Source organism: Gymnodraco acuticeps, unplaced genomic scaffold (assembly GCF_902827175.1).
Source record: "Gymnodraco acuticeps unplaced genomic scaffold, fGymAcu1.1, whole genome shotgun sequence".
Classification (NCBI taxonomy): Eukaryota; Metazoa; Chordata; class Actinopteri; order Perciformes; family Bathydraconidae; genus Gymnodraco; species Gymnodraco acuticeps.
Window position 1 is genome coordinate 548553 of NW_022992223.1, and position 23881 is coordinate 572433.

At 41.3% G+C, this 23881-nt stretch overlaps 1 protein-coding gene across 4 annotated transcripts in view; it reads right to left on the reverse strand.

Annotated features, from left to right (window-relative positions):
* LOC117539778 (collagen alpha-1(XVIII) chain-like) overlaps positions 1 to 23881 on the reverse strand; it is a 61216-nt gene that overhangs the window by 2001 nt on the left and 35334 nt on the right. Inside the window, exons 3-43 of one of the 4 annotated variants that reach the window (XM_034206089.1) lie at positions 22417 to 22664; positions 22154 to 22321; positions 21742 to 21873; positions 17598 to 17672; positions 17018 to 17098; positions 16716 to 16854; positions 16124 to 16167; positions 10969 to 11148; positions 10704 to 10730; positions 10401 to 10463; positions 9987 to 10067; positions 9737 to 9787; positions 9340 to 9465; positions 8225 to 8278; positions 8048 to 8083; positions 7674 to 7799; positions 7431 to 7490; positions 7280 to 7315; positions 7121 to 7165; positions 6763 to 6825; positions 6493 to 6519; positions 6312 to 6395; positions 6083 to 6130; positions 5886 to 5948; positions 5640 to 5720; positions 5363 to 5398; positions 5172 to 5225; positions 4994 to 5050; positions 4750 to 4809; positions 3963 to 4004; positions 3534 to 3620; positions 2944 to 2971; positions 2677 to 2745; positions 2404 to 2429; positions 2196 to 2294; positions 1960 to 2113; positions 1363 to 1427; positions 1022 to 1150; positions 670 to 717; positions 506 to 568; positions 191 to 388 (exon numbers count right to left, since the gene is read on the reverse strand). In XM_034206089.1, coding sequence (XP_034061980.1) covers positions 191 to 388; positions 506 to 568; positions 670 to 717; positions 1022 to 1150; positions 1363 to 1427; positions 1960 to 2113; positions 2196 to 2294; positions 2404 to 2429; positions 2677 to 2745; positions 2944 to 2971; positions 3534 to 3620; positions 3963 to 4004; positions 4750 to 4809; positions 4994 to 5050; positions 5172 to 5225; positions 5363 to 5398; positions 5640 to 5720; positions 5886 to 5948; positions 6083 to 6130; positions 6312 to 6395; positions 6493 to 6519; positions 6763 to 6825; positions 7121 to 7165; positions 7280 to 7315; positions 7431 to 7490; positions 7674 to 7799; positions 8048 to 8083; positions 8225 to 8278; positions 9340 to 9465; positions 9737 to 9787; positions 9987 to 10067; positions 10401 to 10463; positions 10704 to 10730; positions 10969 to 11148; positions 16124 to 16167; positions 16716 to 16854; positions 17018 to 17098; positions 17598 to 17672; positions 21742 to 21873; positions 22154 to 22321; positions 22417 to 22664 — 3353 coding nt within the window. Of the gene's footprint in view, positions 1 to 190; positions 389 to 505; positions 569 to 669; positions 718 to 1021; positions 1151 to 1362; positions 1428 to 1947; positions 2114 to 2195; positions 2295 to 2403; positions 2430 to 2676; positions 2746 to 2943; positions 2972 to 3533; positions 3621 to 3962; positions 4005 to 4749; positions 4810 to 4993; positions 5051 to 5171; positions 5226 to 5362; positions 5399 to 5639; positions 5721 to 5885; positions 5949 to 6082; positions 6131 to 6311; positions 6396 to 6492; positions 6520 to 6762; positions 6826 to 7120; positions 7166 to 7279; positions 7316 to 7430; positions 7491 to 7673; positions 7800 to 8047; positions 8084 to 8224; positions 8279 to 9339; positions 9466 to 9736; positions 9788 to 9986; positions 10068 to 10400; positions 10464 to 10703; positions 10731 to 10968; positions 11149 to 16123; positions 16168 to 16715; positions 16855 to 17017; positions 17099 to 17597; positions 17673 to 21741; positions 21874 to 22153; positions 22322 to 22416; positions 22665 to 23881 lie in introns of all 4 variants that reach the window. The other 3 variants (XM_034206088.1, XM_034206091.1, XM_034206092.1) reach the window with 3 other exon arrangements.

Consider the following 23881-nt stretch of genomic DNA (forward strand, 5'->3'; position numbering starts at 1 on the left):
AAAGTGCCATTAAAGTTGCTTCTTACTAAGTGATTCTCAGAAATTTGATATACATCTTACACATTTTTTAATTGCAACCCACACCATTTTGACTATGTGCAATGCCTTGTTAGCAAGCTGCTGCAACAACAACATGTCCCAGTTTGGGATCAATCATTTACATCTAAACAGAGCAAGGTGGCCGACTCACCCTGAGGTTGGTCACTGGCAGATTCTCCCTGAACCCGGGATAGACCACGTGAACCAGGTCCTGCCTGTTGGAAGAAATGAAGGCGCGGTAGTTTGGAGCCAGACCCATGGCCTTGGCCTGCTCGTAGCACAGGCGGTCGGCCGTGTCTAGCCCCGTCATGTGACCCGAGTGAGGCTGGTTCAGAGCCACCAGGGTCAGCTGCAGGGGGAGAAGATGGTTATTGATACCGAATATCTGTTAAGTGACTTATTTAGGCTGTCAGAGCGGAGTAAAAAGCAAGCAGTTCATTTAAATGACACCACTCATGGCACTCACCCTTTCATTAACGGAACGTATTCTTTCCATCGTCTCTCCTCTTATCTGATATGCAATGCGAGGCTAAACGAATAACAAAAATACATGTTAATTGGATAAATACTGCATACAAATATTGTTTCTTTTACTCAGCAAAAGCAATGACATTTTAAAAAAAAAAGTACCTCATCTTGAGGGATAATGTTATTGGAGAGGTAGATCAGACTTCCAAGCTGTAGAGATAAAACACAGAAGAATTAAGCATCACATGTCATTTGTGTAATTTGAGCTCATGCTGTCTTTATATTTAATGTGCTGTAAGTACAACTAATAGCCGTCAAAGTCCACTTCAACTGAGTTTCATGAAATACGCTTGATTTGTATCATAAAGAGAATTTTGTCAAACCCTTCCTTCTTTAATGATAGAAGATTTTCCCAAATAGTGAGACTAGGCCCTTGTGCTTCTAAATTCGCTTTGGTATTGAGATCATTGCTTATCTTAAGCACAGAGTGATTAGATGTCAGATTTATAAATACCTGGATCTCTTTCCAGCCCTGAGAGACTTTGATGAAGAGACTTCCTGTTGACGTGACGTAGGCCATGGTTCCCTCTGCGTCTCTGACCGTGTGCTGCATCATACTCTCACGGGACGTAAATGTCTTCATCTGAAGAAAAAAGAGAGGAGAAAAACTCAAACCATCTCTGGAAACTTGTTATTCTAATGAAATTGTGAAATCACTCAAATGTTAAGAGCATGCTGGTGTATCACTGTTGTTTCAAGGAAATGGCCTTGGTTGTCCTCCAGGGCTTGTTGATCCGATCTATTTTTTGCATATATTATATTTTCTGCTCCATTAGAAGAAACAAGTTCACTTACAGATGAAGAGCTACCCGAAGGTCCAGAAGGTCCAGGAGGTCCGGGGGGGCCGGCAACGGTCAAAGCTACCGGAACAAATCTACATTTTAGCCCAGCACATTATAACCGTTTGAATCTCATCAGCTACTAGAATGATATGTGAACCTGGAAGATTTCTGTACGATATAACAAGCAGGTACAACTTGAACAAATGTATTAACAGTAAATGACAGTTTCATGGCAGATGGTTTCCCCCCCGGATTACATCTCGCCCAGTTGCCCTTTAGTCTTGATGATTCAATAGCAAATGCTTTAACATTAACACATTTAATACCTAAAACATAGTTATACCGTCAAAAACGTGTTGCAATCCAAATTTTCAGAATTCCAGCATCTTACTAGAATAATACTGCAGTAAATAATGAAATATATGACCTTATACCAGAACCCTAACAAACAGAATCATAAGCTTGGTCAACCTATGTCAATATAGAAAATGATACAAAAACAGTGGTATTAATTTGATTGATCCTCAAGACTGTTATCTTTCATGCCGACATAATCATTTTTTACTCAAATACAAATATGTTCTTAAGTGGCTCTTACAATGAATTGTACCTGAGCCGTATCTTAAGGGGGTCCCAGAGGGTCCCGGGGGCCCTGGGGGTCCAGCAGGGCCCACCGGTCCTGGTCTGCCATAGCCGGGGAACCCCGGTGAACCCGGCACCCCGGGAGGGCCCTGGGGTCCGATCACAGACTCTCCTTTGGGGCCCTGAAATGCGTCAGGGAAAGTGAGTCTTGGGAAAACTCAATTAAGAAAATATTGGCAATTCAATTAATTTAACAAAACTCACCACAGGTCCGGTTCTCCCGGGGGTGCCTGGTGTTCCGGAGAACCCTCCCTCGCCCCTGTCTCCCTTCTCTCCCTGAAGGCCCTGGTCACCACTTGACCCCTGTCATAACACACACAGGTGAAGCACATGAGCTGATACATCTGATGGCACATGAGGCAAGCTCGTCTCCAATCTAAATCAAATCAATAAACACATCCATGAGACTTACCCAGCCTCCCCTTGAAAGAAATGAGCCTGGAAACAAAGAGCAGGAAGTTAAAGCTAATAATAACAACATAGTAATAATTAATATAATGCAACATAAGTTTTACAGGAAGTTGGAAACATTGGGGAAGTAAAGAAAAAATTAAAAGTCAGGCCTTGAAATCCAATCATTAAAACACACATCATAGATTTGTATTTCTGTACTTTTTATTGTGGATTTTTCTTTCTGGTTGGTGTTATCTAAAGTTATTTCCAGCTGTTATAAATGTTCACTTACTTTGTGGTGCCGGCAGCCCAGGAAGACCTCTCTCTCCCCTTTCCCCTTTATATCCCGTCTGACAGTTACCTGTGAGACAACAAGAGCACAACTTAAAGTATTATTTTTAAACTTTGTTGATTCAGAGGTTAATTGAAGTAAAAAAAAATGATATATATATTTATATTGCAGGTACGCGTCCTGAGACTGAAATGAGTATTTCGGTAATCTTGATATAAATCATAGACTTTATTATTTATGGGAAACATAAGAGATGACACCACCTACCTACTGCAACAGTTCCATCAGGATTACGCTGAAATATTTGAGCAGAAACACATCAACAACAGTCAATGAATTCAGAAATCTTAGATAATTACCAGTATAATTCGAGAGAGGCAAATGTGAAAAAAATAATAATTGTCAATCCATTTTTAATGTTTGGTCTAAATGATATTGTCCCTTTTTTTTAGGTTTACATTTCTCCATGCTTACAATACTTACACAATGTACATACAGTATACCTGCAAGAAAACAAACGGTAGTACGGTAGTAGTGCACTTTCAAAATTGGTATTTCAAGAAGAAATAACAACGGCCAACAGCTTGTTTTGCACCTGGCAAAACAGTTTTCTTACATTTTCGCAGATAAAACAATAATAGTGAATTCAGAAAATTATCCTGGTTTTTAAAAAAAAGAACTCATCACCAGATTTGGTTTTCTCACTTGCCTCTCAGGTTATCTGTACAACATCACTTTGCTAAACAGTTCTACATTGCATTATCAAATAATAAAATCACTTCTTTTCTATTGTTAATATTATAATCAACATGCAAATGACCAATGCTCATTTTCCTTAGATGTGATTCAAATACTACCTTCTGTATGTATTTGCAATGAGCCTTCAATTTCCCAGAGTGGACATGCATCATGCAGGAAAGATTCAGAGCCATCATGGCACCGCTCTGAGTGATAAAAGGTGAGGGGGGGGGGGTACCAGTACCAGTTACACAGAGAAACATGCACTTTATATGTAGACAAAAGGAAAGGAAGTTATTAGGATATATGTGTGAATGGGCTCAGCAGGCTGTTAATGTGATACTTAAGTTATGAGACTAAGAATGCAGATTAGATTTCAATCAATAAGGAAATTAAACATGCATAGTATCTTCGTTAATCGACTACAATTAATGTTTTTTAAACCCTTAGTCCACCATGAATTTATGATTTGGGATATAGAGAAAGCGGGAAACACATTTATGAAGACGTGCTTTACATGTCGTTTGGTTACAGAGACAGAAACTTACAGTCTGTTTGCAGTGGGGTCTTGGGGGGAGGGGGAACACGGTCTTCAGAAACCAGAGGAGAGGGAAAGGACGGTGAGTAAATATTATGTACGATATGACTGAGGAGAATTAAGTCAGAACTGTGTGTAAGAGCTTCACTTTGGATGAACAATATGGCGCAACCCCACACCTACCTGCAGAGAGGAACCACATGTTTTAAGCCATAGTCCGACTGGAATCCTGAATATCCTTCCGTCTAGCTCTCAATTCTTTTTTAAAATATATATATTCAAAGAAGTTTTACAACCTTAAGTCTACAAAAGTCTCTGCATTGTGATAACAGACAATGTGACACTATCTCTGACATGTGCTTTCCTGTACCGACTGATCATCCAGTTAGCTCGTATTTTATTAACTGAAGTGTTTTTACGATAGATTGTGTGAATTGTATATACTGTAATATGTCATTTCCATGATTTAAATCTTCTTAAACAATGTGCCATTCTTCAAATGTTATCAAAGTTATTTCGTATTCATGCGTTTACTTGCTGCTAATCATTATTGAATGATTAAAATGTGTTCATCTATTATTATTACTTGCCTATACATAATTCATGATATTACAGACAATAAAAGCCTCCAAAAAAATCCCAACCTGATAACCCGGGCAAGCGACGCCAGATTCAGGCCCGGGGGAGAACTTCAAAATAATTCAGCGCTATCAGGTTTGGGTGGAGAATCAAAGCTCTACAACTTGTTAAGGAATGTGTGTGTGCGTTGGCGTGCATGTGTGTGTGTGCGCGCTTACTCCTTTGGGGCAGTTGAATATTCCTGGGCGGCCCGGCAGCCCTGCAGGGCCCGGAAGTCCCTAAACAAACAATTAAAGAAGACAAAAAACCTCAGAAAATTGGAGAAAGAAAGAGACATTTCAACAATCTAAAGTATACATTGATTTAAAGCGACAAAGTCATATTAAGTATTCCATCACATATCAATCACTACAGGTTTCCTTTCCATATTCTGATCCAGTATTTTAGTTTTATTCTACTCACCGGCAGGCCTGCAGCGTCCCCTCTCTCTCCTTTAAGCCCCATCCTGCCTGGACGACCCTACAACACATATCTTTTTTTAATCTGGATTTCCTGATCAAAGAACCAACCGGTAATATCAGAAAGTGTCAGTGCACATTTTAACCAAATGAAATATCTTTGGTGAGTTCATGGTGCTTACAGGTCTTCCAGGAAAACCAAACTCTCCCTTTGGTCCTGAAGGTCCGGTCGGGCCCTGTTGGGAACACGACAATGTGACTGACAGTACTTTTAATGCATTCAAAGAACCTTTATCTATAACAGTGGAAATAAAAGGAACGCTCATGGTGCTATAGAACATTAAAAGGTGACTTTTTTGCTGCTAATACTTACTTGAATTCCAACAGGTCCAGGTAAACCATGATCACCCTGCAAACAAATAAACATTTTAAAGGGACTTTACAAAAATACATTACGAGCAACCAACAAACATCATTTCAGATGTGAAAAAACACAAGATCCAATGAAAAATGAATGCTTTTGACTTATTTTACAAAAAGTGTGATTTATCCTGAACAACATGCATACATAGATAAATACCAATAGTAAGCTCAAACACAAATGAAAACAACAATTATTAGAATATCTAAAGTAAAAAACGAAATATAACCTTGACTCCTGGTGCAGCAGCCAGGCCCGACAACATCAATCCGTCGTCTGCGAGGACCAACCCTGGCTCCCCTCTTTCACCCTGCACACACACACACAAATAAACAAACAAATGAAAATGAGTAAATGACAACAATGCTAAAACAAACAATGAAATATGAAAGACATTGACTTGACTGTTGTGAGAGTATAAATATGTGTTTAGATATTGTATGTTAGCAGAGCTAGGCGTGCATGTGTCACTTACTTTCATTCCTGGAGGTCCCTGAACTCCTGGCAACCCTCCGTCCCCCTTTGGACCCTGAGGACCCTGCAAACAACAACAACAAAGGAAATACAATAACTCATCCAACTGCTGGACTCTCAATACAGTTATAAAGTTGAACACACTTTCTGTATGTTTTCATATATCTGCAACATAACCATTTATTTTCTGATACTCACAGAAATCCCTGAGAAGTTGAAGGTGCCATCCGTATCGTTTAATTGAAGCTGTGTTAGGGGCAGGAAGAGCACGTTGTCAATGTAATCAAACTAACTCACTACAGGCAAAAACAGTCAGGCTGTTTGATTTAAAAATGGAAAAAATAATGGTCTTAATGTCGGTAATGAAGTGGGGAAGTCTGTACAAAAAATAAAAGAATCAACAGGGGGCGTTTCAGGTGCTACTCACATCCTGCAGGTTGATGAGGGGTCCTGAGGGTCCAGGTGGTCCTGGAGGACCTGGAATACTGAGCCCGTCTCGTCCCACTTCACCCTGAACAAATTATGTTATAACCATTTAGCCTTTACATTTTTAGAAAGGTGTGTTCATGTGTGATTTGCGCCTCGTCACATATCCAATCAAGTGTTACCTTCTGTCCTTTGTCCCCCTTCAGGCCCTGAAGAGGACACAAATTCATCTTTCAGTATTAGGAGTATATTTGACACCTTACACGTGTTGTTGAAATGCATATGCTGTAAATTACTTTCTGGATTATTTTAGAAATGACTTTTAATAAACTTGCAGCTATATTTTAGAATCAGAAGTGATCCATTCAAATGCATCTAAATTGGTCAAAACCATTTTCAAAAGTTGAATTAAATACTAAATGCATATTATATTAGTTCACCCAGTTACTGACCTCTTCCCCTTTGAATCCATCCAGTCCTGGAAACCCTGGGGACCCTGTGGCACCTTTCTCCCCCTGCAGACACCACCAGGAAACATAAAGCATTCTCTAGGCTCCATGTTCTCAAATACAAATGCCGTCAAAATGACTAGTTTAAAATCTACTTCACACATGGCTTTCTGTTAAAAAATGATTATGTTAAAGTCAAGTTCTCATTACACAGGTTGCGGTGAAAATAGGAAGTCACCAAGTGGTATTTCATTCTAGAGCGGCTCACTGTGACCTGAAACTTAACTTAAACAGTTTGTCCCAAAAAACTGTATTTAGAAAGCGAACATAAAAGCGCAACACAAAGTGCCAGAAGACTTACCCTTTCCCCTGGCTTTCCTGCGGCCCCATCCAAACCATCTTTACCCTATGAATAGCAAAATAAATCTGTTAAAGAAATACAATATAAACAACATGAACACCAAAACTAAGTGTGAGCCCTTACATAATAAAAACCCAAGCTTTAACAAAGTTATCTCACCCTGGGTCCTTGAATTCCAGGAACACCTGCAGGGCCCTGCGTAACAAATACAAGTACATTAATCTATAACACACTGTATGATGAGGGATATTAAGCAAAATCATGAAATATGATGGCGCTGAATTCTCTTCACGTTGTCACACGGTTTTACCTCTGGGCCTCTGGAAAGTGCTGATCCAAATCCACCTTGCATCCCAGAGCCTTCCAAGTCCTAATAAAATGCACAAAAAAAACAAGTTCCAACTTTGCATTTGTATTGTTCATTTTAATATGTATTTTAAATATACTGCATGTTGGAGGAGAATGTGACTTCAGATTGTATTTGCTATATGTCATGTGCATATGACAATAACATCTTAAAATCTTGATCTTGAAGACGTGATAGAGTCCTTACCTCAAAGTCCATAGAATAGCCTCTCCCTGGGGGGCCAGGAGGGCCCGGTGCCCCCGGGGGTCCAGGATGCCCCTCTGGACCCTCTGAGCCTGGCTGACCTGGAAACCCTGCAGGACCCTGATCCCCCTGCAAGAGGAGAAAGACCCCATTTAAAATTATCCTATAGTAAGTTAAATCACAAAAGTAGCTAAAGATTTGGATGTTGGATATTAGGAGCAGGATGAAACAGGGGTGGGGTGAAAAGGAGAGGGGGACTTCATAGAAAACATTTGGTTTAGGAAAAAGAAGAGACTTCATTTACAGGTAAACAAATATTTAATATTTACAACTTTGGATAAAACAACAATACTTATTCATTAAGGAAGACATTTTACCTTTGTTCCTGGTTGCCCGTTTACACCAGGCTCTCCCTATTAAACAGATACAAAAAACAACAATATAATCAGTAACTTTAATTATAACACTCAAATAGGAGGAAATAACCTAAGACGTAGTAAGAATACATTATGCTGGTCTATTTTTTGTTGCCATCAAATATTCATTAGCCTCACCTTGTCTCCATTCTCCCCAGCAGATCCGGGATCGCCATCTTTTCCATCAACTCCCTGCAGAAGCAAGAGTGTTATCAATTCAGATTCACATGCATAGGTTTTTTTCATATATGTTTTAAAATGGTATGATTAAAATGTTTCCAAAGATTGATGCTATTTTGAATGAGAACATATTTAACAAAGCTAATGGGTTCAAAGTGAATACACATTATGCACTAAACAGTTCTGCAGTAGACCTGTGAGTAGTCCAGTCACACAGTTAGTAAAAGCATCTAATATTTTAAATACAAAAGACACATTTCCCCCAACAGATACTGCAGCGTTGACCATGTTGTGAAGCACTAGTTTCTGCCAAAGTGTTGCTGCTGTAGCTGGAGGATAAATAAGTGTTGGTACATGAATGCATAAATATGTAACGATAAAAACACACTCGTAGGTCGATAAATGAATGCACACACTTCAAAATGGTCTCATTCACCGTATCACTCACCTTTAACACCACACACACACACACACACACACACACACACACACACACACACACACACACACACACACACACACACACACACACACACACACACACACACACACACACACACACACACACACACACACACACACACACACCACACACACACACACACACACACACACACACACACACACACACACACACACACACAGGCAAGAAAGCAGGAAATGAACATGGGTCTTTTATAAAACGTTGGGGGAAATACTGTCTTTTCAGTCCCTTAGATCTAAAGGGACTAAATGTTAATACCTGACCAGACCCAGACCCTGAATCAGAACCAGACCCTGAACCAGACCCTGAATCAGAACCAGAACCAGACCCAGAACCAGAGCCAGAACCAGTGCCACTAAACCACTCCTCAATTACCTGTAAACACACGTCCGGTCAGAAATGCACATGTTCCCTGGAAATGTGTGTTCTAAAGAACCTTGACATTTACATATGTACAATGAACAGATGATATACATATGTATCATGTATGATATGTAGGTAAACATTATATTAGGATTATTTATTTGTGTTTTAGCCTTTTTAATAAACTGTACATGCAGAATATGAAAAAGGAAGAAGTTAAACTTACAGGAACTCCAGGTTCCCCCCTCTGTCCATCCTTCCCATCTTTCCCAGGGGCCCCAGGTGATCCAGGAAACGTGTTCTCAGACTGCGCTCCTGGAGGCCCCGGGACGCCTGGTGGCCCTGGAGGCCCCTGATGGTCACGCAAAGGGGAATGTTAGTGTTAAAGTGCAACAAGGTGAAAACGTTTTCTCTGAATAGAGCTGTAGCACACCGTCACAGAGTCTCAGAGTCAATTATACATACAAAGCTATTCGTAGCACATCAAATCAGTCTTAACCAAATTATTTTATAATGCACCTAGCCATATTTATAAGGTTTCCCAATATACACATGCTGTTATAATTAATAAAAAAAAGAAAAAGACGCACCAAACAAAGAGAGCAAAACCAAAGTTAACTTACCCTCATAATCTCTGCATCACTGTCAAAGTCTTCTAACCCTCCTGACCCCTCCTGGTGATCACACAACATCATCACTCATTAGGAGGAGGTTTCCTGGGATTCTTTAAATAAGTTGTACAATCACTTTCTCATAGACTTCTATACAATTAGCCTCCTTGATATTCATTTCTGAATCAACTGCCATTAACAACTGCAGTTCACCAGATTGTTTAAGGATTAACAGAAGGTACACATTTTTTTAATAACCTACCAGGAACATGGAAGACTTGCTGGTTGGACCTGGAGGTCCAGGTGGGCCCGGAGGACCTGGACGTCCCAGACCAGGATCCCCCTGAAGGAGACAGCAGAGGGGTTTTTATATCCTACATTTAGTGATTCACTAGTGACAAAACAATGGCTTTCTGCAAGATACAAAACGCCTTTTTTTCAACAGCTGCACTGAAATATATTATTTATTCTAAATAAAGTGCATACCTAAACTGAAATAGATTTTTACATGGGTAAAATCCAATTAGCTGCTGTATTAGACTTAATGGCAGAAACAGTAATAGCTCCTTTCTGGCACTGTATCTACTGTTCATAACGCTGATACTATGGATACGTACCTCATACAGCTCAACTTCAATAAACCAAACTATCCATTTAAAACAGGAGCATTCTTTACCTTCTCTCCAATAGGACCAGAGTCGCCCTCCAGTCCTGGGAATCCTGGAACCCCAGTGGCTCCCTGGGAAAAAAGACAGGTACAGCTGTGCTCAATGCTTCATGAGATATCCCCCCATGACAGACAGTGATATCATGATGGGGCAAAGGAGATAACTTGTGACACTCATTTATTGTCACCTTAGTGTATAAATGTTAGTATTAGCTTAATCTTCAGATGAAAATTGGTGCATTTCTGCACCACTGTTACCAAGAGATACCTAAATATTGAACCTATCTATCGACTAATAAAGATTGTACTTACTTGGGCACCAGTTTCACCTTTGCTTCCCTGGAGAAAAGACAAAAGTATAACACCAATCAATCATTTATCTAAACAGAATTTTCTAAATAATGCTCTTGAATGTTCTGTAAATAGAAAGAAAAGATAAGAGCAGCAGCTAATAGGAATAATTAAAAAAAGAAAGAAAACATAGCCTTATACACTCTACACCTCTATACATGTAATAAACAGCAACGCATAAATGTAATATTGGAAAAAAAGCAACCAAACAAACAGATGAACTCACAGCCTGTCCATCTTTCCCAGAAGCCCCTGGTTTGCCTGAGGGCCCCGCTGGTCCCTGTGGCCCCCGGGGTCCCGGTTCCCCTCCCTCTCCCCCTCCTGAGGCTGTTCCTGGAGGGCCGGGGGGCCCAGATGGACCTGGCTCACCTTGCTCTCCTTTCTGCCCTGAAGACACCTGCAGGGACTGGATGATGAATAAACAGAGTCATTAAATGATTGATTAGCTCACTGGAATATAGCAAGTCATCATATACTGTAGTTCACATTTTTGAATTCACAACCACACAGATACATGTATTGCATCACATTCCTCGAAATGTAATGTGCTTTACATCATAATCATCCAATTAAATCTAAGAAAATGAACTTCTGACTCACCTTTACTCACCGCTGGGTCACCAGACCCTCCTTTCACCCACACACTGACCTCCTTTTCCCCTCTCTCTCCAAGTGAGGTTCTTACCCTCATTAACTCTGCCCGCCCTACCACCTGTCCTCTGGACCCTATCCCTTCAAACCTCCTTCAGACTATCGCTCCTGATATTCTACCGTTTCTCACCCATTTCATCAACACTTCTCTAACTTCTGGTCACTTTCCAAACAGTCTCAAGGAGGCAAGAGTAAACCCTCTCCTAAAGAAACCCACTCTCAACCCGTCTGATGTTATAAACTACAGGCCTGTCTCTCTCCTCCCGTTCCTGTCTAAAACACCTAAAACGCGCTGTCTTTAAACAACTCTCCTGTTATCTCCACCAGAACAACCTTCTGGATCCGCACCAGTCTGGTTTCAAGGCAGGTCACTCCACAGAAACTGCCCTCCTTGCTGTCACTGAGGAACTGCACACTGCTAAAGCAGCCTCCCTCTCCTCTGTCATCATCCTTTTGGACCTGTCTGCTGCATTCGACACGGTGAATCATCAGATCCTCCTTCGCACTCTCCAAGAACTTGGAGTTTCAGGCTCTGCACTTTCCCTCATCACCTTATACCTCAAAGACCGCACCTACAGGGTTACTTGGAGAGGGTCGGAGTCCGACCCTTGTCAATTAACTACAGGGGTCCCTCAGGGCTCTGTTCTCGGTCCCCTCCTCTTCTCCTTGTACACAAACTCGCTCGGATCTGTCATTAGCCCGCATGGTTTTTCATACCACTGCTACGCTGACGACACCCAATTAATTCTGTCCTTTCCCCGCTCAGAGACCCAGGTCGTCGCACGCATCTCTGCTTGTCTAGCTGACATCTCTCAGTGGATGTCTGCTCATCACCTCAAGCTCAACCTTGACAAGACTGAACTGCTTTTCCTTCCGAGAAAAGATTGTCCCACTCTTGACCTAACAATCAACATCGGCACCTCTGTTGTTTCCCCGACTCAGACTGCAAGGAATCTGGGTGTGACCCTAGATAACAACCTGTCCTTCACTGCAAACATCGCTGCTACAACCCGCTGCTGCAGATACACGCTTTACAACATCAGGAGGATACGTCCCCAGCTGACCCAGAAAGCCACGCAGGTTCTGGTCCAGGCTCTCGTCATCTCACGCCTAGACTACTGCAACTCCCTCCTGGCTGGTCTACCTGCATGTGCCATCCGACCTCTGCAGCTCATCCAGAATGCAGCGAGCGCTCGTCTGGTCTTCAACCTTCCTAAATTCTCCCACACCACGCCGCTCCTCCGCTCCCTCCACTGGCTTCCGGTAACTGCTAGAATCCACTTCAAGACAATGGTACTTGCGTACCATGCTGCGAATGGATCTGGCCCTTCCTACATCCAGGACATGGTTAAACCGTACACCCCAGCACGTGCACTCCGCTCTGCATCAACCAAACGGCTCGCTGCACCCTCACTGCGAAGGGGACCCAAGTTCCCATCAGCAAAAACCAACACACTCTCACTCCCTAAGCGTCCAGGAGCGACGTTTGGTCAGTGTCCGTGGCGTCCAGTTGTGACGCTCCTAGGCTCCTTCAGCGTCATAAAGGGACGCAAATAGCTTTCAACTGATTGCAATGTATTCCCATCTGCGGCAGGATTTGACGCTCATGGAAGCACGGCATTCGTTTGTGTCGGCTGCCCTTAAAGGCAATGTGAGCGTCCATTCCCATTGGATAACGGAGAATTGTACACCCGGAAGTAAGTATTCCTCTTACTGTCGATTGATTTTACAGTGATATCTGCACTACTCATCGACTAAAAAACAACAGATTATCCTTGTTAATTACACAACATTGATTGGTTTAAATTGTGTGCAATGCTTTTGTATTTTTCCCCTTCGATTCGAAGAAACAAATATTTTTTCGTAGTAAAGGATGGCAGAAGACACCACACTACCCAGAATCCCCAGCTATCGTTTGGACTACACCATGTGCTCTGTTTGACAAATCACGTTTTTTTTCACCATTCATTCCAATGGCTGGCGTCTATGTCACGTGATCTTCAAATTTCTCCCTACAGAAAAAGAAAACATGGCCGAACTTCGTTTTATTCTCGGTGGAAAATGCCTATTTTAAAGTTAGTTTGGCCATTAAAATGCGTTTTGATATCATTTGATGCGAGAAATACGAGTTGTTATTTCAGATGATGTGTGCAGTGGATGTACATGATCTTTAGTTTTCTAGTTATTACGAAGATTACTTCAGGAAATCGCGACGTTTTCATTGTTACCAAGGTGGTTGCTAGTGACGCTGCTATCGATATTATTTCTGTTATGTTGTGTAACTGTTTAATGGTGTTATCTTTATTCCTACCCCCTTCCCCGTCAATGTATAGTGTTGGTCCACAGCGCAAACATATTAGTTTAACAAAATCCGCATCTAAAGATAGCCTACGTTATTTTCCCCTGTGCAATTCCAGTCTCACATCTCACAGCACATCGTCATTAACAAATACCGGAAACAGACCGAAAACATTTAAAAAAAATAAAATAATACTTTATTCCGAGTGTGCTTGCTTTTCTCTTTGAAAGTCATCACATAACGGCATTGTAATACACGGTTCGGCTGCATTAAATATTACATATCTGCCGTAGTTCTGTATTTATAGAGCCCTGATGAGAAGACTTCTAGACAAACATGAGGAACTGAAAACGTGACGTGGATCATAAATATATCAGCCATTAAACAACATCTTACATTTATTTTTCACACAATACGTCTCCTTGCAGTATCAACACTAATTCGGCTGACTTTTATATTTGATCCAATTGGTAGAAAGGCTGTATTTACACCATAAAGGTGCACAGCTGATATAAAGGGACACCTAGTGGTTAAAGCATGTTATTGAATTTCATTATTTTTATTATTAGATATTAATAGGATCCCTATAAAGTATATTCATTACTCGTTATTCTCTACTAATAGTTAATTAAAGACTGTATATAATGACTATTATGCACATCCCTTTTCAAGATTTCAACTATGGTGTAGTTCTGCATTGAATGAAAAACTTGGGTCGCAGGTTCCTCAATAGTGCATTACAAGACATCTATCAATATTTGTGCATACCTCCAGCAATGTTAACTATGTTGAAGCACTTATTTGAACTGATAGTATACATATGTATTATACTCTTATAAGATGTATGTAGATATTTCATCTCCGACCTTGTCAGGTATTGAACAATCAATCAATAAAGAACACAGAATTGTTAAATATAAAACACAGAATTTGTGTGATTATACTAAATGATTTACAAATAAACACCACTGCATATTTACAACTGTTACACATGCTGATGTAACGCAAATGTTCCAACTTGGGATCAATAAAGTATATCTTATCTTAAGCTGATCGATGGCTACTGCCATATTTGCAAAATTTGCCTCTGAACCTTGACAAGTGCATGTTTCAGGCTTATCAATTAATGTAATGTAATGTAATGTTATCAATTAACAACAGGGGTCACAAACATAAGACCAGCTGTTAAATAAAGCTCTTCTGACCTTAGCTGGCATGTGTGTATGCTGCCCATTATGGGCACAAGCAATTTTCACCCATTTATTAATTATATGTTTTAAATGTGAGTGTTTCCTATCCCCTAAATGTACACAGTTTAATACGGGCAACTTCTTATTATGGGAAATACGAAAACGTCTTTTAAAACTACAACTCCCAGTAGAGACGTGCCATAGATAGAGAACATGTTGCGAAACAGAATAGCCAGCATGTGTAGTTCTGGGGACGGGGTGGGGGAGGGGGGGACGCGGTGGACCCGTTCAAATCCAGTTTTGGACAGTCTGCCTTAGTTCCATCCCATTTCAAGTGCTGTTCGAGGCTCGGCGTAACCCTCGGAGCACACTCTCCAATCACAGAGCTTGAGGACTATCACGAGGTTTGTCAAACAGAGCACATGGTGTAGTCCAAACGATAGCTGGGGATTCTGGGTAGTGTAGTGTCTTCTGCCATCCTTTACTCAGAAAAAATATTTGTTTCTCCGAATCGAAGGGGAAAAATACAAAAGCATTGTACACAATTTAAACCAATCAATGTTGTGTAATTAACAAGGATAATCTGGTGTTTTTTAGTCGATGAGTAGTGCAGATATCACTGTAAAATCAATCGACAGTAAGAGGAATAATTCCGGGTGTACAATTCTCCGTTATCCAATGGGAATGGACGCTCACATTGCCTTTAAGGGCAGCCGACACAAACGAATGCCGTGCTTCCATGAGCGTCAAATCCCGCCGCAGATGGGAATACATTGCAATCAGTTGAAAGCTATTTGCGTCCCTTTATGACGCTGAAGGAGCCTAGGAGCGTCACAACTGGACGCCACGGACACTGACCAAACGTCGCTCCTGGACGCTTAGGGAGTGAGAGTGTGTTGGCAAAAACACGTGGGTTTGCTATCCTGGCTCCAAAATGGTGGAATGAGCTCCCCATTGACATCAGGACAGCAGATAGCTTACACACCTTCCGGCGCAGACTGAAAACTCATCTCTTTCGACTCCACTTCGAGCAATAGAACTATTAACAAAGCACTTATATACTAATAAAAGACTGGCTTATCTAAAGCCAGTTGAGTAGCACTTGAAATGTTTTTGCTCTATGAAACCTGATGTACTTATATGATTCTATTTTCTTCAAGTTTGTATTTTGTTGGTCGAACGCACTTATTGTACGTCGCTTTGGATAAAAGTGTCAGCTAAATGCAATGTAATGAACTTACAGTGTCACGTATGGAGGCTGGAGTAACTGTTGGAGATGACTTCACTGTAAACAAAGACAAAAAGTGAGAACATACAAAAATAAAATCCGCTTACTTTCGGGCATACCTAATGGTATGGTAGTATGGATATTGGAGTATATTTAGTGCAGGTCAAAGGAAAGATAAGAGAAAACAGAGAACGTTTTTATGTGTCTTTAGCACCATCTTCTGGATAATTTGGGAATTACACCACCAGAGAATTTCAGCATTACTTCCATGTTGGGCTGGGTGATATGGAGATATTTAAATATAGGATTATGTTTGATCAAAACCCTTGTTATTGTATAATAATCAGTAAAGAAGATACAATGATTAATTAACAAGTTTAGAATAATGACATGACATTGTAATGCAGCATTTAAAAACCAGGAAAAGACAACACTCATGCCATGTTACATTCTCCAAGACCTGAGACAATAGTCTCACACCAGTATATATACACTATTGTTATATTGAATAGCACTACTTCTATATCAGTATATTATTAATTATTAACATATTAGTAATTATACTTTGTTGAAAACGACATCAAATACAAAGGTAATTGTTATACCTATTACTGTGGTCTTCTCCACTTCTTGTCCAGAAGTCTCCTCTATGTCTTCATCATCATCATCTACGAAGGCCCGGGACATCTCTGTGGGGGGGGCTCGGACAGGGGCGCTGTAGGAGGGGTCCAGCTCTGGGAGGGGCTGGGAAGAGAAAAGAAGAGTTCAAGTAGGGCTCTGCATGTTTTTATTTTTTATGTGGAGTGTTGCACAAACATGCAGGAAGTTACAAGATGTACCAGGAATCAGGATGCAATGTCTACTCTTAAGATTCAATAGTAAAGAAGCTCATAAAAGAAACACACACCATGGTGTTCACAATCTTCTTCACTTCGTCTCTTCCCTCCAAGTCGTCATAAGCATCGTCACCGCTCCCATACCCAGAGGCCTACGGAGAAAATTACAAAAGAAACATCCTTTGTTTCCCAGTTTCTGTCATGACTTTAATTAGACTGTATACAGCTCAACTTTTACCTGAAAAAAATTGTTGATTTTTCTCATAACAATGCAAGACACATAGAAAAAGAAAAAGCAATACAGATACAAACATTTTTTTCACAGTCTACACTTTTTGGGTCTTAAATTCAGCTCATCCTTCATCTGAGAAGCATTTGGAACAGCATGAACCTGATTGAAAGGTGCATTAAATACATGTTCTATTAATTTATCGATTTATTTATTTCATGCAAATGTGATGTTGTAACAGGAAAGGTTCTGCTCAAAATGATTGAAAGCAAAGTATTTTCAAAATATAACTCCATAGCATACAAGTTACCTTACTACACAGAAGTATATGGACGCTGCTGCATACAAACTGTTGTTCATATAGTTCACCAGTAGAGGGAGGAATAGCGACATGTTGAGAAAGTCTGTGCGTGCACACTCACATAGGGATCGTCCTCCTCACACTGGTCATCTGGGGCCGTGGGATCTGACTTCAGCACCAGCTGCTGGATGGAGCCCTGCAGTAAATGTCATTACATTTAATTAAATCTTAATAACATCTCACACACAACAGCATGCCTCTGGCTGTCGGCGTTTCAGTTGATCTATCTCCAGAGTTACTGTAATAATTTTACTTGTGTCGGTAACGGAGTAGTGTAACGCGTTACTTTTATAATTTGGTGATCACACTACAGTTACTAACATTGCCCCGACACGCGTTACTTCGTTACTTTTATAAAATAATCACACTCACTGACAGACAAGAGGGGTTTCCGCCGCAGGTTTATATACATGTAGGCCCATGTAATCTGCGCGACTTGCGAGACCACATCTCCACGTGCAGTGCTGCATAAACATGGCTGAGTCTTTTCATCTGTAAACTCCCTCAACGGGGCCGCTCGCTCTCTTTTGTTGATCGCCCTCTCACGGGTGAACAGTTCAATGTCCCGCTTCATTGTAGGAATTCTGCCATGTCTCTACCACTTTAGTTTGACCATCTCTGTTACTAAGTTATGGAATACTAAATAAATAAGTAATTAGATACCTTACCGTTACTGCGCTCATAAAGAATGATAATAATAATGCGTCTTGAACTGGTTTCATTAATTAGTGTCTTGACGTTTCACAGACTGTTAGCTTGTTGTGTGGCTGGTAGCCTATTTGAGAGCATATACAAAGAAAGACTTGTGTTATGTCTTCCTTAATGCAATAGTAATTGGGGGTGCAAGTGGAGTCTCGCAGAGGCAAAACTGTGGCGCGCACACTGTAGGTGCACCGCAGTCTGCCTGTAGGGAGGGGCGGGTCGGCCCTGCGAGTAAAGTAACGAGTAAAGTAACGAGTAAAGTAACGAGTTACTTTATGTAGAGAGTAACGAAGTAGTGTAATATATTACTTTAAAAAAAAAAGTAATATGTAATATATTACTTTTTTTTAGTAACGACCCCATCTCTGTCTATCTCTCTTCCTCGTTATCCCACACATTATCAGAGTGTAACACACACCAAGATCTGGAAATTAAACAGATCTCAAAACACATTTACATCATTGTAGTGGACACATTTGATCATGGCTTTTAACAACAGCTTTTTTCGTTTAAGAAGTCAAACAAAAGGCTTGAAATGTAACAGCTATAGGTCATTAAAATATATTTGATTATATTTTTACATGTTACTTGTTAGACGCGTTTATCCAAAGCGACTTACATACTCAATACTGTGGGCAATCCCCACAGGAGCAATTTGGGGTGAAGTGTCTAGCCCAGGGACACAACGACATGCTGACTGCAGTGGGGTTTGAACCTGTGACCCCCTGGTCCCAACACCAAGGCTCTATCCACTGCACCACACGCCTCCATATTTCTATCAAATGTACCAGCGGAACCATGGAAAGTCTGCCAAGTCGATTCTTGCTGTCACTATTCTGACTAGTTATTACAAAGAGTTGGAATCCCATGCGTGGGTGTATTTGATGTAAGGCAACGCAAAATGGGACCACATTAAGGAAAGTAGGAACGCTTGCTTTTCCATTATTTAGTGTGCAAATGGTTCTTTAGATGGGAGAGTCAGCAGGCGCTTTATTAGATCAGTAAAGACTTGCTAAAGGCAATTTCAGTCAAGTTTATTGATACTGAATTGGAGCCAGAGGACAAACACCTGTTTCTCATGGCACGGCCGATGAAATGTAATGGTGGTGAAGTAGTGAGAAAGAGAGAGGAAGAGAAAGAAAGCAACTCAATTAGAAACATCTGTTTGTGCAGTAAACAACACATCTGCATTAAACAAAGCAGGTGCCATGCAAGTGGGTGTGAATTTAACTTCAGTTTTTGGTACTGATCTGAAAGGCAACTAAGTGAAATCAATCCAAACACTTGAAGGCAGGCTGTGTGATTGATGCATTTAAAGTTGCATGCTGGAAAACTTGCACAAATAAGACTACTGTATAAAACAGAACACTGCATACACACATGCTCCTATAAGCGTCTACATGTTCAAAAAACAGACACACACACATGAATGCAGTCAGATAGTTCATTTATCTGTGCATTGTCAACGTGTTAGGTTGTACAGTACACTCAGTAACTCAGGGAGACTTAGTAAATAATTTGCACACACACTTTTTCTATTTCACACAACATGTAAAGATGGTTCCAGCAACACACAAATCCTTTCCAACACCCAGCATGGGATGTGTTTCAGTGAAACTAAGGTAAGGTGTGAGTGTGTTTCTGCAGAGAGCTACTGTTGTTGCTTTCCAAGAAGATGGAATATTTCAAAGGAAGCTGCCAGGTCAAACACTGAACAGCTGGAAACAGAGAGTCACTACGGACTTCTTTGTCTGAGAGGGGAAGACTGTGTGAATAGAGAAGGAGCTTATTGAGAGGAGATAGAAGAGAAACAGCTGCAGGTCAACTTGATCAAAGCATTATCTCGTAAGGCGTTGCTGTAGGTCCAAATGTTCGGATTAAATACAAATTATAAGGGTCTATTTGAACTCAAACCATGATTTTTTTATTAACATAACCAAGTAGTTTTGTTGGCTGAACCTAAGTAGACTTCTGGCAGAAAGCCTTGAAAGCTCTCCAATGCGGCAGAAAGTGGATACAATTGTAATGCTTTCTTAATATTTAATGTAATCACATCTCTATGCTAAATGTGAAGCGAGACTTTGATACTAGTGTTGGTCTGACAATAAAGTATTTCTGCATAATAAAAGAACCTTTTCATGCTTTCCCTTATACGTGCACCTGGGAGGTTTATCTGGGCATAGAGAAGGGAAAAGACTAGCCTGGCTCTTTCCAAATTAAAAAGAACCTGCCTGCTGTTGCGCAGTACATTTTATATTGGATGTATTTTAGTAAAGATGCAACTGAAAATGATTTCCTTCCCACCAGGCTTGTCAAAATGTCAAAGGCTCGTGGGATGAAATAACAAGTTAATTAGAACTATACTAAATTGAATCACAACACTAGGGAGCAATGACTTCCTGTTGTCCTTGTTATCAGTCCAGTGTTCCCGTCACCACACAAAGACACAATATCAAGTCTATAAAGTCTAGTGGTCACTTTCCCTCTATAGGTCAAGACTGAATGTGAACAGAACATGGACTCCTCTGTGAGACCCCATCAAATCAGAATACACATCATTTCTCCTTTCCTGGCTCATTGGATTTCTTTAAAACTCTCCTCGGATTTCTCTAATAAATTGAGTGGAAAAAAGCAATAAGAACTTCTTTCCACTGTCCTGGAAACAAAAGACCAAGAAGAGGAGGACAAATGTCCCAGGGCAGCATCAAAAGTGATTTATTCAAAAAAATGATTTTTGGCAAGATGTGTTTAAAACTTTTGATGGAAACGTATTGGAAACATTTCAGATTTTTACATCTTGATAATATTGAAAACTCTGAAACCTTTTTTAATGGCTCAGATAAATATAATTTCTCCTTGTGTATCCTTAGCATAGAGCTAAACTATTTTCTCCTCATCATCCCTCCTGTTGCACTGGGACAAACACAGCTCTGTGATTGGAAGGAAAGTGCTGCAGCATTTACAGGTTTATTTATTTTTTACAAGAGCACTGAGAGCAGAACACAGTATCGCATCATTACTACCTCTTCTTCTCAATGTGCATGCTCAACAATTCTCTTTCACACATGCCCATAATGACCACACAGGGGTATTTTTTAAGAAATGCATAGGATTGGGACCCCCCCTTTGCATCCTCGGTAGTGTTTGATTATTTGTAATTAAGCATGTGGCATATGCACTGACACTTTGTAAGTTATTCAAGATGACAGACTCAGATGAGAGATCGGCGATGTTCCAGAAATGCAAATCACATCCAGCTTGCATTTATGAGCTCTCACAGGATATGCTGCCATTCATTCCTCTGTGCTCTGTCCTCTGGTCGTAAAGCTGCCAGGAAAGCCTATTGTGTTCATGTCTCAAGTGTAAAATAGGCGACCGCCCAAACGCCACGTTTAGTTTCAGCAACTAGCAATGGATCCGACATCAATTCACTGCTCACTGACATCGAGAGCAGGGAAATGTGTGTCAGATTCAGAGACACACAACAGATCATCCAGACTCACCACAAACCTCTGCAGACCCGTCCCCCCAGCGTTCCCGATGAACATCCCCGAGCTGGGCTCAAAGGTGAGAGGCTGGGGGCTCCTGCTGAAGGCCACTCGATGATACTCCTCACAGTCCATGTAGAGACGCACCTGAGTCACAAGAGCACACGCACAAAGTCAGCGAACCAGTCAAAAGCGCTCACTTTTGGTACCTGTTTTTGCCTTAAGACTATTACTTTAAACAAAGAGTGGTGGTTAAAAGTTCAAAATGGGGTTGTTTATGCTAATGCTGAAAGCAGTGTAACCCAGCCGATTGCACACATTGTCTCTACTGTTGTTAGTGCATGAATCAGCAGATCCAGCTAATCTTACTGATGTCAAAATGCCCCCACCTTGCATCTTACCCATATGAAGTAGACCACGCACTGACCTCTGCCCCCTGTACGGTGAGGGAAAACCTCGCCCATCGTCCCGTCATGTCTCCCATTTTGAAGGAAGCCGCTTCCTGCGTCCTCCCTGTTCCGGGGTCCGTGTAGTACAGTACGACTCTCTGGGACCCATCCTCCACCTCCGACAACGCGATACCCAAGTGTACAATCTATACAAAAAAATCAAAGAGATGTTGAAAAATGAGTTGCTCTTTATTTACATGTAGGAGAAAAGTAGACTTAGGAGAGTGTCCAAATGATGTACTTTTTGGTAGGCGTCTGTGATGGCGAACAGCATCCCCCCTTGGCGTGTGGTGGGTTTAGCGGTGACTGTGATGGCAAAGTTGTAGTAGAAGGGGTCGGGGATGAAGGACTTGGTGAGGCGGCCCACGTTGGCGTCGGGGCCGAAGCTGTAGGCGGGGTAACCCTCAAAGCCTGTGACGAAGGAGACAGAGGGAGGCAGGGGGACGCCGATCAACTCTGTCAGGTCCAACGCTCCCGGAGAACCACGATCTGAAGGAAACAGACGTTACAATCATTAGGGGGACAGAGACAGTTACCAAAACCTAATTTGATCCAAAGCAAATCTTTGGGCCGCTCTAGTTGGTATCTGTGGTTAGACAATACATAATGAAGTGTGTGATGTGTTTAATGCATACTCGAAGGTGACAGGTATATCTCCTATAGAGAGCCCATGGGCGACCTACAGATAATCTTCCACCCTGCGCCCCCCCGCTGGGTTAATCCAGCTCTGGGTCAGAGGACTGATCTGTTATCATAGAAATTAAAGCATTCCTCAGCAGACAGTGTGGGAGGTGAATCATCTTTTCATTTCCTACTAGACTTAAAGGAAAAGTTATTACATTTAACATATTATATATATGTTTTGTGATCTTTAACAATTATATTATTATCTCTGCTATTCATTCTCAAACATTCTTGTTTAGAAGTCCCCAGCTTCTAGTGTATTTGACACAAACAAAGACATTTGTATAGTTTTACTAATGAATCTCTTTCCATACATTGGGATCTCTGCAATGCTAAAGCTGGACATTTATGTTTACAATCCTTTTATAAAATGGCATTCTGGTTTGCCTCAGTTTCTGTTCACAATAACGGCCGTTCCTTAAAACCCTCTTGAGTTCTAGGATATCCTTGCTTCAGTCTTTATGACAACTCGTCAGATACACCCCATAAAGTTTGCCAAGAGGGTGAGAAGGGGCTTCCATCTGTCTGAAGCTTCCATCCATGTCATCTCAACAATACTGTAAGCACGGCTCAGTGCACACACACCATCTCCCTGTCTGTATGTCATGCATGCACACATGGTTACACACACATGCACATACACAGCCTGCCAGACAGCATGCGCTCCAAACTTCTCTCAGACAGACACGGAGGCACTGTGCATGCCCACCTACATCTAATTCTCCTCCTCTTGCCCTTTTGTCTGGCACACGCCAGGAAAGCACACACACCTGCACTCTTGCGCACACACACACATTCCATATACACCTGGTTCTCTTTAGCGGGAAGACCCCAGGAACAATTGTGTGTTCTGTCAGAGCGAGTGGGCAGCAGGGTGCAGAGGCTGGGCATCTGGAAGGCATTAGGTTAGACTAATACACACGTGCTGCGCAGTGGCAGCTCCTGTAAATTAGGCTAACAGTGCAGCCTGTGTGTGTGTGTGTGTGTGTGTGTGTGTGTGTGTGTGTGTGTGTGTGTGTGTG